Source organism: Jaculus jaculus, chromosome 4 (assembly GCF_020740685.1).
Source record: "Jaculus jaculus isolate mJacJac1 chromosome 4, mJacJac1.mat.Y.cur, whole genome shotgun sequence".
Classification (NCBI taxonomy): Eukaryota; Metazoa; Chordata; class Mammalia; order Rodentia; family Dipodidae; genus Jaculus; species Jaculus jaculus.
This window is the reverse complement of record NC_059105.1, coordinates 5646375-5662926: the sequence shown is the minus strand read 5'-3', so window position 1 is coordinate 5662926 and position 16552 is coordinate 5646375. Positions and strand designations below refer to the sequence as shown.

At 38.4% G+C, this 16552-nt stretch overlaps 1 protein-coding gene across 7 annotated transcripts in view; it reads left to right on the top strand.

Annotated features, from left to right (window-relative positions):
- The window catches only part of Agfg1 (ArfGAP with FG repeats 1), a 73137-nt gene extending 60294 nt beyond the window's left edge, over nt 1–12843 (top strand). The window contains exons 6-14 of one of the 7 annotated variants that reach the window (XM_045147841.1): nt 539–658; nt 2738–2947; nt 3961–4141; nt 6024–6103; nt 6218–6310; nt 7487–7534; nt 9029–9187; nt 10384–10469; nt 11107–12843. In XM_045147841.1, coding sequence (XP_045003776.1) covers nt 539–658; nt 2738–2947; nt 3961–4141; nt 6024–6103; nt 6218–6310; nt 7487–7534; nt 9029–9187; nt 10384–10469; nt 11107–11166 — 1037 coding nt within the window. In that variant the 3' untranslated portion in view covers nt 11167–12843. Of the gene's footprint in view, nt 1–538; nt 659–2737; nt 2948–3960; nt 4142–6023; nt 6104–6217; nt 6311–7486; nt 7535–9028; nt 9188–10377; nt 10470–11106 lie in introns of all 7 variants that reach the window. The other 6 variants (XM_045147840.1, XM_045147845.1, XM_045147844.1 and 3 more) reach the window with 6 other exon arrangements.
- The last annotated feature ends 3709 nt before the right edge of the window (nt 12844–16552 follow it).

Genomic DNA, 16552 nt, shown 5'->3' with positions numbered 1-16552 from the left:
TCCCGCAGGCCTCAGAATTAGTAAAGGGAGACTGTGGCTTCCAACATGACCATGCGGGTGGGAGAGTGATGGGGTGGCTCACCTGGTGTCCACTCCAGCCTGTGGGCACATGACTCCAGCTGCCACAAGGACAGACACATGTGCAAACATGCGACACCAAGTCCCCCTCCCCCATCTCTCTCTCTCTCTCTCTCTCTCTCTCTCTCTCTCTCTCTCTCTCTCTCTCTCTCTGCTTCTGTCATACACATAAGCAGAAATTTTTTTTAAAGTTAGCATAAAACTAAGGCTATTCAGAGACTACATTGAATAGGTTTATTAGTTGACAAAATTTTTGTTTTGGAGTTTCTGGATACCCATTTAGTAACTAACTGCTAATTGAGTTAAATACTGGTAACATTAAAAATGCTATTTTTAAATGATTTCTCTTAAGGTAGCTTTGGTGCGTGACAGTGATCATATGGCTCTTAAATTCATTTGTCATGTTTTCTCACTCACCACTTCCATATTCATTAATCTGTGTTGTCCTTGCCATTTACAGCTCAGAATTCTGCCAGTGCAGATTTTGCAAACTTTGATGCGTTTGGACAGTCTAGTGGTTCCAGTCATTTTGGAGGTTTCCCCACAGCAGGCCGCTCTTCTTCTCAGCCCCAGACTGCAGGTAGAACTTTTCCAGCATTGTGCTTGAGTGTATAAACACAAAACTCTCTAGTGCAGTTTTGAAAGATTACACTTAAATTTTATCATTACCTGATTTTAAAGTAGCTCTACTGTACGATGCTCTGGGGAAACCTGAATCTCCCCCCCCCCCCACACCCCGTGTTCATTTTCTTGAATTCTGTGGTAGGATGTCTGATTTGTAGCATTTCTTACCCTTTTCCTGCACGTGAATCTTGCAGAAATCTCTCGTTCACCAAAGGCATTAGAACACTGGAGCACATTCAAGTTGATGGTATATCAACTCAGTGAAATACGGAAATTATTTTAAGAGCAACAAGATTAATAATAAATTCTGAGTATTTAATCCAGAGGAAATCATTGATTAATTAAACCACTTTAATCAAATATAGAAATAGAGTTCAGTGCAGGAATTGGCTTTGAAACCTTGAATACTGTCTCCATAAACTACTTGTTGAAAGTTCATTGAAACCTTGTTTAAATCTTTGGCTGGTTATTTTCTTTTCAAGTTTTAACACTGTGTATGCATTGTCTTAAAGGCTTTTCTTTCAATTTTTCCCCCTTTAACTTTCATCATTTGCATAATTTCTGGCTGTCCAGCATTTAGAATGCTTTCATCTAGCTGCAGTTTTGGTGAATTTACTTCAGCTTTTCCTCTCCAGGCCGCCCACAGTAAGTTCTGGTGTCCAGTAGGCATCTGTGTGCCGTGTGCCGTGTGCCGAGAGCTCCGTTGTAGGTCATAGTGACGTTTATGACCGTCCTTCACAATCACGCGTTACTCTGCCGCTATAAACTCAGATTGGAAGACATAGTAGTTTTTAACTGAAAGTTAACTGGCTTAAGAATTTGAAAGAAAAATTTTGAAAGTTTAGTATTTACTTTGCCAGCTACTTGTAGAAAATTGTTTTTTAATGCATATCTATGCTTATTAGTTTTAACTGAACCTTAAAAAATAATTTTTAATTTTTGAGACTGACCTCAAACTGATGATCCTACTGTCTCAGCTTCCTGCATAGCTAGGATTATAGGGTGAACCGCTATAGCTGGTTTTCTTAAGTTTATTTGAAAAAGCCAGAATGGAATTGCTGCAAGGAGATTTATCAGTATGTATTCATTTAGAAGGTCAAAGAACTACTTGATTAAACTGTGTGTATCATATAGGTATTCATCCATTCTCTTAAAAATATCTGTAGCCAGGCGTGGAGGCAGAGCAGTGCTAGGAGGATCACCATGAGTTTGAGGCCACCCTTAGGCTACATAGTGAAATTCCAGGTCAGCCTAAGCTAGAGTGAGACCCTACCTCGAAAAAAAAAAATCTGTGTACTTTACCTATCTATCCATACATATATCCATAAATGCACATACATTCCATACATACATACATGTATGTCTAGGTAGTTTTTGATAGATGAGGAGTAAAGGGCTAGTATCACAATATAGTATCTAAAGTATAGGATGAAAATGACATATTCTTTTGTTACTTTAGGAAAGTCTTTAGAAAAGATAACATTGAAAAGACTTAGTGAGGCTATATGTCATTATTTATGAAGCCAAAAATTAAAATTAAACAAAAATTTTTTTTAAAAGGCTTTTATGCCTTTACCTGTATGATAAGGCTTGATTTTTCTGTGAAAAATCATAGTACTGAACACATACTAAATTCCTATGCAGAATTAAATAAGGGCTTTTCAAGTGAAATGAGTCAAATGCTCAAGGACCGTTTTTTAATGAACTACTTGGTCAACATGATCTTGCATATTGTTAGTAAGTTCTCATAAAGGTGAACTAGTGAAAGATTATGTAGGATATAGCTGGAAGTCACTGAATTTCAACCAGGGTAGACATCTTTGCAAATATGGCTTCATAAGTTATAAGCTATGTGTAGATGATTAGATGGCATTTACCAGTGATTGATATTTTAGCATGTATATGATTATAAGATCATATACATGGTTGTAATGCTTATAGGGTACTTAGTTTAGGAAGCAGTGATCAAATAATCTACCCATGACTATTGAGAAAAGTCTTAGAAATTTCAAGTGTTGTGTTTATTCTGTTGCAGGTGGAAGTGCTGGATCAGTAAATGCTAATTTTGCTCATTTTGATAACTTCCCCAAATCCTCCAGTGCTGACTTTGGAACCTTCAATACCTCCCAGAGTCATCCAGCAGCATCAACTGTTAGTAAAGTTTCAGCAAACAAAGCTGCCTTACAGACAGCAGACAAATATGCGGCACTTGCTAACTTAGACAATATCTTCAGTGCTGGGCAAGGTATCACTAACTTGTCGTAGTTATATGTATGAAAATCCAACGGTACTCTGCTTTTCTCACTTGTATAAAAAATTTGTGTACAATAAACATTTGGATCAAGTGCTCACTGGGCAATTTTGGACCTGCAATATTAACTACAAAACTAAAGATAGAGAACTTAATTTGGAAACTTGTATATTGAAAAGAATGAAGCAAAATTTCATTTTTTGTCTCACATACACTGCTTTATTTTAGAAAGCATGCTTTAGTATTCTGGATAGTGATGGCATAAAGTCTGTTAACAGAGCTGATTGAAGTGTTCTTTGCTGCTCTGTTCCTGTCATATAGTCATTTACATTATTTTTTATGAATATTTTGGCATTTTTAGCTTATTTTTATACTTTTCATACCAAATTTTGGTCTTTAGGCTAGTATTTTGGCTCTAAAACTGTATAGTGTCATGGAGAACAATAAGGATGTGTACTCAGCAGGATTCTGTCTCCTGGTCATGAGGTTTGTTGTCTCATCTCCACAGTGAGAGTGACAGACAGCCTGAAATCCAGGGGCTGTACTCTGTGGACTGTTAGTACATGTCAGGCAGCAGAGCGGGGCCTGGCAGACAGCAAGTGCTCAGGGAGTCTTTTCTGTTAAACTAAACTATCTTTTCATGGAAAATCCTGTAAGAAGCATGCCATTAATAAGTTATATGCATTAAATCTAGCATTTAAATCCGTATGCTTACTTGAATGAGATCCATCCATCTAAAATTTCTTTGAAAATGTCTTCTTTATGCACAATCCAGATTATGCATGTTCTAGACTAGATTTTTGTTACAGAAGTAATACTGTGTTATGTCATGGTGATTTGTATAGCAGCCAATCTTGTTCTGTCTTTAGATTAATTGTAAGACTAAGAGTCCAGAATCCTGTTCATTTAGCTTTTTAAGTCTAATCAGTTTTGATTTACCTTTGTTTCATGAATAGTAGGGTTGATAAATGAAGGCTTTGGTGTAACTTTTGTCTGTTTGTTCCCAGGTGGTGATCAAGGGAGTGGTTTTGGGAGCACTGGTAAAGCTCCTGTTGGCTCTGTGGTTTCAGTTCCCAGTCAGTCAAGTGCATCTTCCGACAAGTACGCAGCCCTGGCAGAGCTGGACAGCGTGTTCAGTTCTGCAGCCACCTCCAGTAATGCGTACCCTTCCACAAGTAATGCCAGCAGGTACCCTGTCTCAGCCGGAGTGACTGCTTTCATATTACCTGTTAATTGTTCCCAAGTATGAATAATATAGTGTAAAATGACTCTTTAAAGGATGTAACTTTTTTTTTTTTTTTGAGGTAGGGTCTCACTCTAGCCCAGGCTAACCCGGAATGCACTATGGAGTCTCAGGGTGGCCTCAAACTCACAGCAATCCTCCTACCTCTGCCTCCCGAGTGCTGGGATTAAAGGCGTGCGCCACCACGCCTGGCTAAAGGATGTAACTTTAAAATAGATAGTTTTTATCTGAGGAAATTGAATATGATGTTCTAATTGTGATATAATTCTTGAGTAGTTGCCACAGTTTTGTTCTTTTCATCCTTGGGTGCAAAAAATGCACTTAAGAGAGTATGTACATCTCTTCAAATGGACAGTGGTTACATACAGACTGCACTCAGCATACATAGTAAGAGTCAGCATGAGACCCTGTCTCTGAAAACTAAAAAAATAAAAAGACAACACCTGGACTGGAGAGATGGCTTAGCAATTAAGGTGTTTGCCTGCAAAGCCAAAGGATCCCTGTCCAATTCTCCAGGACCCACGTAAGCCAGATGCACAGGGAGGTGCATGTGTCTGGAGTTCCTTTGCAGTGGCTGGAGGCCCTGGGGCACCAAAAGACAACACCTATTGAAATTGATAGCTTCCAGCAACATTAGAATTTTTGGAAGCTTACAGAGTCTACTGTGAACTGGGCAGCTTCCTGATACTCTAATGCCATAGTTTATTTATTAAAGTTATCCTAAAATTTGTATCAGAAGAATATGTCAATATTTGGAAGATTGTCATATAACTTATTGGACAAGTGTATATTATTTGTTTTCTTAAATGAGCAACATGTGATTAAAATTGGCAGAAGATCCATTTAAAGTGTCAGCTAGATCATGAAGTCTTTAATGGAGTGCATAAAGTACAATGATAGTGCTAGTGTGGTGGTGCACACCTTTAATCCCAGCGCTCGGGAGGCAGAGGCAGGAGGATCACTGTGAGTCTGAGGCCACCCTGAGACTCCATAGTGAATTCCACGTCAGCTTGGGCTAGAATGAAACCCTGTCTTGAAAAACAAAACAACAAAAAAGTTCACTAAGTGTTTCATATTCCATTTCTATTACTTTTTAGGAAACATTGTTTTTTTTTTTTAATTTTGTAAATTTTTATTTATTTATTTGAGGGAGGGAGGGAGAGAGAGAGAGAGAGAGAGAGAGAGAGAATGGGTGTGCCAGGGCTTCCAACCATTGCAAACGAACTCCAGATGCATGCACCACCTTGTGCATCTGGCTTACGTGGGTAATGGGGCCTCAAACCGAGGTCCTTTGGCTTTTCAGGCAAGCACCTTAACTGCTAAGCCATCTCTCCAGCCCAGGAAACTCTGTTTTGGCATATCAAAGATACTACTTTTTTGTTCAGCTCTGTGCATAATACTGTGTTTGTCATGTACTTCAAACACATATTATGTTTAATCTATTAAATCAGCTATTAGAGGCATTTTCAAGATTACACAATAATGCCTAAGTTTCTCTTTATTTGAAAGTACAGTTATTGTTAAAAATTATGCTTATATCATGTAGTGACTTTATTATTTTTAAACACAGGGAATTTTGTGGTGTCAGGAATCAAATGTAACCTGAGGAATTTTTAAATTTTTCTAATTTCTATATGATACACATTTAGAAATACAACATTCATTATTCTTTATTGTTGGAATTTCAGTAAATTTTCAAAATGCTAGCACATACTTGTAAAACTATACTATGTAGTGCATTTGTCTTTAAATTTCCACATTTTGTGGCTACTCTGTAGGTCGATCACCTGATGTATGTGTAGACTGATTATTGGTCCTTGTTTTCAGCGGTGTTTTTGGAACAGTGCCTGTGGGTGCTTCTGCCCAGACACAACCTGCTTCTTCAAGTGTGCCTGCTCCGTTCGGGGGTATGTACTTCTGGTGTATGTGTTGTTCTTATAGAGAACCTAAATTATATATTGTTTAAGTCTTGACTACAAAATACATTAGGATTTTACAGTTTATTTTGTACTTTCTTAAAGCTACGCCTTCTACAAATCCATTTGTTGCTGCTGCTGGTCCTTCTGTGGCATCTTCTACAAATCCATTTCAGACCAATGCCAGAGGAGCAACAGGTAGGATAAAAGGTTGGATTTAGGAACCATGAGCTTTGGGGAAAGGAATTAATTGTAAAGCATGCATGCACACACCCACACAAGAGCTTTTTTTTTTTTTTTTTTTTTAACTGATAAGATGGAAGGGTTCATCCATGGGGCACAAACCCGAGGTAGATATAGTGGCACATAGCTGTCTCTCTGGTATTGGGAGGCTGAGGGAGGAGGATCATGAATTTGAGGCCAGCCTGGTCCACATAATTGGGACCTTGCTTTGAAAAATAAGCAAAGAACAAAGCTGGAGAGATAGCTCAGAAGCTAAGTGTACTTCCTGTGCAAGCACGAGTTCGTGAGGGGCTTGAGACCATGCGAGTTGGAATCTCCAGATCCCACATAAACAGCTGGATTATGGCCTTGCACATCTGTCACCCAAGTCTCACATGGAAGGAGAGACCAAGAGTCACCTGAGCCTCTCAAGCTCTTGAATCAGTAAAGAGACACTGACTCAAAGCAAGATCAGGCAAAAGAGCAGGGGAGCAGGCCATGTGACATTCTGTTTTCTCACAGGTGAGACTTTGGGGTGCCACACCACTACACAGCACCACACACACACATGCACATACACACACATGCACGCGCGCACACACACGGTTAAAAAACACTTAACAAGGCAAATGGCACACAAGTAGGGTACCAATGTTTGAATAGCCACACGATGGACTATTTTTGATAATCTAGTTTGAACATAATTGGTTCTGAAGAATAACAAACTAGTTCCATATTTTTGTTATTTATAGGAAATCCTCAGAATTAACAAGTCTTTAGTATACAAAATTGATTGCATTTCAGGTGTGTGCCCACTATGCCTGGCTACTACAATGCCATTTTTGTGGATATAGTTGTGTGTTCACACGTGGCAGTGTTTATTCTTACAAGTGGATTTCATCAGTGTTGCGTTCCTTGGTATTCATTGGTCTAAAAGCTCATCGTTTAAAGTGCTATAATAGTTACAACATCATGAATAAAGCTGACACGGGTCTCATTTTATGGAGATACTTTTATTATGTATTCTTCAGCTACTCAGTTGCCAGTAGTACATTCTAATTGTAGATCTTTCTAATGAAACCAATTTACTTTTATTTTAATGATAGCTATCCATACTTAATTGACGTTGGTCTCTTTATGGCTTTCCATAAGGCCTTTCTGGAGCAATGCATTCTCAAGTGTTCCCTCACGCTCATTTTGGTAGGTGGCCACAGCTAGATTTGTGTGGCAGTTTGTCTCCCTGCTTGTGGAAGCTTCCGCTCCTGTTCTGGATCCTTGCATGTGGACTCCAGGTTTTTCCATGTTTTAAATGGAGTGGGCATGGATGTGTGGCATCAGTATCATGCAATATTTAACATTACCTGAAACTCCTTTGTAATGATTTATGTTTTAATGTCTAAAACATTATTGCTTACCTCCATGGTCACAGTAGATTGTTAATAGCTGTTTTGATTCTTTTAAGTTTGAATTCATAGTACTTTAATGCCTTCCTGATCTACTAAACCATTTTACCACATTATTCCATAGAATTTGGTTTTGCTCAAATATCTCCAAGTTTGCTTCCTAGTGCTTTCTTAACCAGCAGTTATCAGTCATGTCAGTGCAGTATTGTTTGTTATGAAGCCGCCTGTTTCCCTGCACATGCTCATTCTTCAGCTCCCTTGCTTCCTAGTGATCTGTTTTTCCTTTTGATAGTCTTAATTAGGTTCATTGAGAACAATAGCTTTTTTTATAAATAAAATACTTAAGAGGATTACTTTGGATCACATCTATAACATGTTGTATTGACAACAATTTATGGAGCCTTTTTTGATACTTAATTTCTGTGCCTTAAAATTACAGTTGGGTTTGTAAATTTTTTTAGATCAAGAAAAAACCCACAAATTTTGTAATGCTTTTACAATAGTTTGTTAGTTATCAAGAGTCTATAGTTAAAGCAACGCTAGTATCTCTTATTTCACTAGTTTCTTCCTAGAACATACTGGAAGGCTTTGTTCTAAATATCTGCTAGCAAGTAGCACAGTGTTCTGTTATTACATGCCTTTCTGTAGTGAGAATTGGTTCACAAATGTAGTATTCACTTACGTGAGTGGGAGAGTGGTGGAGGTGCACCACATAGGAGATGTGACCACACTCGAATCTCCTCTACTCTGCTAGTGCTTCAAGCAGAGCACAGCGGAGGGGACAAAGGAACACTGAATGTCTGTTCACCTGCATTCGTTCTGTCTTTTCAAAACGTCTCTGCCACTTTCTTCTCAGTACATTTATTTTGGCTCTAGTTTATAAAACTATTTTTGAGTGCTGTGTTGTAGATAAATGAAATTAAAATTTAGCTGTTAATTTACTGGATTTAGCAAATTTAAAGTAAAAAATAGTGCTATACATGGTAATTGCATTGTCAAAAACAGACTACTGCTTAGATTTCCTAATTACTCAGACATTTCTCTGGGATTTCCTGTGGCAGCTTTGGTAGTTTCTTTCTGGTCACTGGGTTTTAAGAAAACAAAATTTTCTTTAGTGTATTATATGAGCCAGTGCAAGTGATTACTAGCTGTCAGGATTTTGAAATTTCAAATACCTTTAATGTGTGTCTTAGTATTTTTCAATGTAAGTGATATATGTTCTCCAGTGCTCACTGTAAGACCACACTGTCTACCCACCTGTGTCTGGACTCATCCTCCTTTCCTCTGCCAGCTGCGACCTTCGGCACTGCGTCCATGAGCATGCCTGCGGGGTTTGGCGCTCCTGCTCCCTACAGCCTCCCCACCAGCTTCAGTGGCACTTTCCAGCAGCCTGCCTTCCCAGCCCAAGCAGCTTTCCCTCAACACACAGCTTTTTCTCAACAGCCCAATGGTAAGAGGGAACCCTTGGATAGCTGTTTGGAGCAAAGATTTAGGTAAAGAATGCTATATATACTGTTATGCATCAAGTCTTTACTACACAAAACCAGAAGCCTTGGGAAAGTTGATTTCATAACTAAGTTTGGGCAGATTATAAATTAGGAGAAACTGATGACCCAAATCCTCAAGATCACCAGTGTCCTGCTCTGTAAGTTCTTAACATGTGAATATTCTGATACACTACTGCCTGGAAATGGAAACGTGCAGGCCTACAGTAGTAGTTGGGTTTTTCCTTTAAATTACACATTGTCAGGAAGCTTTCTTGGTATAAGAGGGAGGGAGGGTGTGTGTGTGAGACTTTAGACTAATTTTCTAAGTCATTAACAGCTGCAGTTTGCCTTTAGTGGAGGCACTCATCCATTTCTTTTTAACCCCCACTTCTCAGCTTGCTAGAATTTGAATTCCATAGATTTGCAGGATGTTCCTGAATGACATACTTTCTCTTTTGAAGTTAGTGTAAGAAATACAGTGCATGGAGCAGCCATGAATGGTATTTCTTAGGAAACAATGATGCTTGCATAGAAACCAGTTTGTTTTCTACACCTGCTCCCCAGCTGTCACAGGCTCTTCAGTTCAGTGGTTTACTGTGGTACAAGTTTGTATTAACCATTTTTTGGAGAGCTCTGAAAGCTCTTTCAGTATACACTATAGGAAGTTTGTCAGTGTTGTCTGAAAAACATGGGATCTAACAATGTAACCTTGACATTTGCTGTGATAAGAATTTCTGTGACATTGGAGCTGGGGAGATGGCTCAGTCCTCAAAACTGCTTGTCCCACAAGCATGAGGACCTGAGGATGACCACCGAATTTGATTCCCAGCACCCACTGACCCTGTGAAGCCATGGTGACACATACTTGTAACTCCAGTTCTGTGGGGAGCAGAGAACCTCTGAGCTCATGAAAAGTAGGTTCAGAGAGTGACTCCATTTCAAGGAAATGGGTGGATGAACAAGATAGAGGTGGATAACACCTGGCAGTCTTCTCTAGCCTCTGCTCACACGCACAAGTGTGTATGCCACACATAGTCCCTCCCTCTCAGGACAAACAATAAAGAATTTCTGTGAAACTTGCTATGAGGCTCCTCAGCATCAGGTTGTCTATTAATGACACACAGTTTATAACTGGTGGTTCTGTTTTAACAAGGTGCAGGTTTTGCAACATTTGGACAAACAAAACCGGTGGTAACCCCTTTTGGTCAAGTTGCAGCTGCTGGAGTATCTAGTAATCCTTTTATGGTGAGTAAAACTCATTTTCAAGCACATCTGTGAGTTTTGTCTTATTTACAAATTAGGAAAATGATATGTGTGACTCAGTGTTCAGTTGATACAACTCATGAGATTTTCCAGACTGAAAGAAACAATCTTGTTGATGCTTACATGGCCTTCAAAAAAAATGGTTGCAGAAGCTGGAAAGCTGGCTTAGCAGTTAAGGTATTTATTTGCAAAGCCTGGTGCCTGGGTTTGATTTCTCAGTACCCACATAGCCACACACACAAAGTGGCGCATGTGTCTGGAACTCGTTTGCAGTGGCAGTAGGTCCTAGTGTGACCGTTCCTCCCCTTCCCCCTCTCCCCCTCTGTCTCCGCCCTGTACTCCCCTTAGCAAGTAAATAAAAATAAATAAAAATTAAACCAGTTGCATATCAAAGCACTGACAGCAAATGTATTAAACAGGGCCATACAATTTAAGGAGCTAATGTGAAAAAGAGTCAGAGATTTCTATTTGACATTGCAAGTCCTTCTTTTAAATGGCCAAGTTCTTTCTTAGCATCTGTTTGCTGATATTTACTCGAGATTAAGTTCACTTAAATGTTTTCCTATTTTGTACAGACATCGTTTTTGTTTATCTGTTTTGTCCTTCTGTTTTCCTTCAGACTGGTGCGCCAACGGGACAGTTTCCAGCAGGAAGTTCATCAACCAATCCTTTCTTATAGCCTTATATAGACACTTTACTGGAACGAACTTTATGTGGTCATATTACATCTCCGCCTCTTGCACTGTTGTCTTGTTTCACTGATCTTAGCTTTAAACACAAGAGAAGTCTTTAAAAAGCCTGCATTGTGTGTTAAACACCAGGTAATATGTGCAAAACAGAGGGCTCCAGTAACAACTTTTAACCTGTGAATTGGCCTAACAAGGTAGCGGTATCATGTATATTAAAAATTGGCTAATATTAAGTTATCGCAGATACCACATTCATTATGCTGCAGTACTGTACATATTTTTCTTAGAAATTAGCTATTTGTGCATATCAGTATTTGTAACTTTAACACATTGTTACGTGAGAAATGTTGCTGGGGAAATAGATCAGCCACTTTTAAGGTGCTGTCCTATCTTGGAATGAATGACATAAAATCATTTTAAACATTGCTTCTGGAAAGTAAGTCAAAATTGGAAGGTTTTATTCATTCTTGAATTTCTCCTTTCTAAAGAGCTCTTCTATTTATACATGCTAAATTCTTTAACGATGTAGAAGGATACCTGTCTGCGTCAAAAAGCTGATCATGTTTTGCTACAGTTTGCAGGTGAAAAAAAATAAATATTAGAAAATATGCTATTGTTTTTGTGTTCTTGCTGCAATGCCTTTACCAAAGTGGCCTTAAATAATAAGTAGTGAATTGAGAACATCTTGGATTCTTTAGACTTATAGTGACTTTTTATAAAAAGGCCGTGTAGAAAATTCATTAAAACTACTAGGACTGCTATTTTCAGGAATATGTCAGTGGTAAAGCATTTAAATGTAGCGTGTCAGATTCACCACACTACTTCTAATTCCTTTGCAGCTTCTTAATTTTGTGAAATTTGTATATAGGAAGAATTTGCATGTATGTGTATTTTACAAGTATTTTTAAAGATCTTGAAGTCTCAGACTGCAAAAGTCTATTTTAACTATTGATTTTTTTTTTTCATTTTAATTGTCTTTGAATGTATTGGAAGCAGACATGCATTAACTGTGACATGATCGCACCTGAGTCCTCCCTACCCCCTTTTCTGGACAAACTTATTATCTGTAGGACATTTGTTTACATTTGTTTTTGCTGGGGGGGGGGAGAGAAACTGGAACCTAATGTTACTTTGGAGTGATGGAATACTTTGTTTAAAAAGGAAATGATACTGTTTAGTTTCATCTTTTTGTTAATATTCAAATGAACTTGTTTAAATATTTATATGTAGTGATTTCTCATTTATCCAGAGATAAGCTGGCAATCTCATCAAAACTGAACACAACCTGAAATGCTTTTAAAAAACTGCCTCTGAATAGCATATGTGAGTCATAAAATCTTTGTGTTGGAGCATATGCATTTGTTTTTATATGAGGTTTAGATAACTGTTGGCTTTTTGGTTGGCAGCATATTCGTTGTTCATAAGTAATAGAAGGAAGGAGCTGAAAAGAGTGAAGAGTATCCACTGACCAAGGCCATGTAATACAGGGACAAGGAGACAGCCCAAAGAGCATAGCGTGGTGATTCTTCCCGATGAGCGTCTGTCACCACAAAGGGTGAAGTGAACATACAAAATATGTTATACATGTATGAAACGTTTTATCTTAAGATGATTGACAAAAAGCTTTGGTATTAAACGAGGTGAACATAAGTTTCCTCAAACATTCATTCATGTTCGGTGCATTTTTGCAATGATGACTGCATGATTGTATCATAGTGCTTTAAAATCTCCAGTGTTTGCTAAGACAGTGCATATCCAGCTGAAAGTGTGGTTGCTATGAACTCTTGTTAAGCAAGATGCCGGAGCATTTAACTGCTAGGATTAAATGATTATTCTTCAGGTCTGGCAGGTTTTGGTAGTCTTAAAATGTGTCCCCATTTTTGAAGACTCAGCCCATTTTTCATCGAGTGAAAACTTAAGAAATATCTTTAGTTTGTGTTTTGGATTGTATTATGTCCAAAATAATTTATATGTACAAAAAGATGATTATGGGCCATTACCCCAATATTCTACCAGATTTTCCATCTGTTAAGTAAACTAAACACCGTAATCAAAGCTTTTTAAATAGTTTTATTTCTTTTTTTTTGTTTTTTTTTCTTAATTTTTTATTTTTACTTATTTATTTGAGAGATAGGGAGAGAGAGAGAGAGAGAGAGAGAGGCAGATAGAGAGAAGGGGCATGCCAGGGCCAACAGCCACTGCAAATGAACTCCAGGTGCATGCACCACCTTGTGCATCTGGCTTACATGGGTTCTGGGGAATCAAACTGAGGTCCTTTGGCTTTGCAGGCAACTGCCTTAACCGCTAAGCCATCTCTCCAGCCCTGTAATCAAAGTTTTAAAGACTTTTTTCCTTGAAATTTGTTATTAATGGGGAACTTTTATTGACTTTAAACAAGTGCTTTATAAAGTTCTGGTGTTTAGGTTAAAAAATTCTAACTTCCAAGTAGATTTTTCTCATGGTCTTTACTGTTTTAAAGAAACTCAGCTTACCTTAGTGGTTGTATTTGGGGTTGCTTCTAATTATATATATTATTTGGTGAACCACAGGAAAGACACCCTTCCAGTAGCCTAGTTCATTGGCTTAAACACATCATTCCTCTTCTGTTCAATCAGGAAAGCAAGTGGTCTCTCTCTTTTTTTTAAAAACAATTTACTTAAGTTTTATTTATTTGAGAGAGAGAAAGAAAGAATGTGTGTGCCAGGGCCTCCAGCCACTATAAACAACTCCAGACGCTTGTTCTACCTTGTGCGTCTGGTTAATGTGGGTCCTGGGGAATCGAACCTGGGTCCTTTGGCTTTGTAGGCAAATGCCTTAACCACTAAGCTATATCCCTCCAGCCCAATGGTCTCTTTTTTTAAGATGGCAAAACTTTGACAGCATATCTTAATCTTGTGTTTTGCGTAGACAGTGTTTTATTTATTTATTTATTTTCTTAAAGGAAGGGTCTCACTCTGGCTCAGGCTGACCTAGAATTCACTATGTATTCTCAGGATAGCCCTGAACTCATGATGATCCTCCTACCTCTGCCTCCTGAGTGCTGGGATTAAAGGTGTGTGCTACTATGCCCAGCTTGACAGTGTTTTATTCTAAATTTTTGTGAAAAAAGAAGTTATTCTGTCACTTTGATACAATAAGTCTTTCTCTAAATTTAAAAATCTTTAACTGAGAGTTACTCTTTGATATAGTCACTGTAAATTGGCCAAATTGAGCAGGTGAACTGGCTGTTTCTGTACTAACAGTTTTGAATATTTGGGTCTTAGGACCATAGTTTTTAAAAGTGATTGAAAATTACCAAAGAGCTTTTGTTTATGAAAATTCAGTGTCTTAAAGTTTAGTATATTAAAATGAAACGTAGAAGAATTTGAAAATGTGCATATTTATTGAAATTATCCCTTTACTTGATAACAGGTGTTAATGAAAAATAATTTCAGAGCTAATGAAAACAGGCATTGTTAGGATTGAAACAGTGAATATTCTCATACTGCTCTTTTGATTCTTTTTATATCACTCAGCATGGAGGCACCGCAAAAACTACACTGTGCACTTTGTGAGGTCCTGAGGGAGAACAATGGGACGTTCTGTCTCAGAATTATGATGAAAGTAGTTTAACCTTGCTCGTCAGAGGGCCTAGGGGACTCTTGGTCCCCAGATAGCACTCGGAAAACAGCATGTTAAATGTTTTCCTGAAACTACCTGTGGGATAAACATTGCTGCCTCCTCAGGTTTTTATTTGCTAGCTTGCTCACTTGGTGGGAAAACTTAAGTCCCTATTGAAATTGCAGGGCTTCTTTTTATTTATTTATTTTTTTAAAATTTTTTTTTATTTATTTATTTGAGAGTGACAGACACAGAGAGAAAGACAGATAGAGGGAGAGAGAGAGAATGGGCGCGCCAGGGCTTCCAGCCTCTGCAAACGAACTCCAGACGCGAGCGCCCCCTTGTGCATCTGGCTAACGTGGGACCTGGGGAACCGAGCCTCGAACCGGGGTCCTTAGGCTTCACAGGCAAGCGCTTAACCGCTAAGCCATCTCTCCAGCCCTTCTTTTTATTTTTTATTGATAGTTTTCATGCATGTGCATAACGAATTTTGATAATCCTCTCATATTACCTTTGTTTTCCCCTTTAACTGAGTCCCTTCTAACTAATCCCTGTTCTGTTTTGTTATCTTAGTCAATGTCTAAAATTACTTTTTTATTTGGAAGGAGAGAGGGGAGGAAGAATGAGACAGAAAGGGCACACTAGCCTCTAGCCTCTACAAACCAGCTCCACAGGCATGGACCATTTTGTGAATTTGCCTTTATGTCGGTACTGCGGAATCGAACATGGGTTGTTAGGCTTTGGAGGTACGTTAACCTCTGAGTTGTCTCTCCCACTCCTTAGTCAATTTCTTGTTGCTGGGACAAAATACTTGACAAAAATCAACTTAGGGAAAGAAAGGTTTTATTCAGTCTTGTAGTTCCAAGTCACAGGCTGTCATGGAGGCAGCTGTCACCTTCCTCACCACAGTGAGGAAGCAGAAAGGGGTGAAGGCCCTGGAATACAGAAAGAACACAGCTTTGTTTCCATGGTGTTTCTAAAGCCTGTCAAGTTGATAACCAGAGATCTCTCCCTCCTCTCTCTGTTACTCTTGCATCACCCGCTCTCTTTCTGCCCCCCCACCCCCACTCTGTCTTTCACCCTTCTCCATCCATCAATCTTGACAGAATGTTGATGGGCCCAATATTGTGCAGGTCTTTTAAGGACAGCTTTTGTGGGGCCGCAAATTGAAATTGCAAATTTCTTAGCATCATTTGACTACTTCAGACACAAAGAGTGGTGTGGTTTGACTGGGCCCCTTAGTATATTAGGCACTGGCATTAACTTGGGTTCGCTCATTGTAAATCCACAAGTCTTTGGGGAACAACCATCATTGGATGAAAATGCTGTTTCACATTTATGTGAATAGAATCTTTAAAAAAGCTTCCAAACTAAAAAAAGCTGGAATTTCAACAAAGTTACCATATCTTACACACAACTAAAAATACTTGAATGATTAACTTCAACATTTTTTTTTAATAATTTGATGAAATCAGTACAGCTTATCCTTTGGAATTTTGCTTGAACTTTCAGGTAGGCAGTGGAGTGTGTTTTAAACTGAAGTGTTGGAACCATGACCATGACTCTTGTTTTGTGATCCTGTTTAGTCCGTCTTTGTTGATGTAGTTGATGCCTGTGTAGTTTCAAGTGTTGCTTTTTACAACATGTCAAAATTTGTATAGATTAGCTTATTGTTTCTTTAACTTATTTTTTTAACTTCCCTTCCTTAATTAAGCTATTCTTTATTAATTAAGCATTTCATGTGCGCAGTTATTTTTGAACAAATGACTGTGTGAC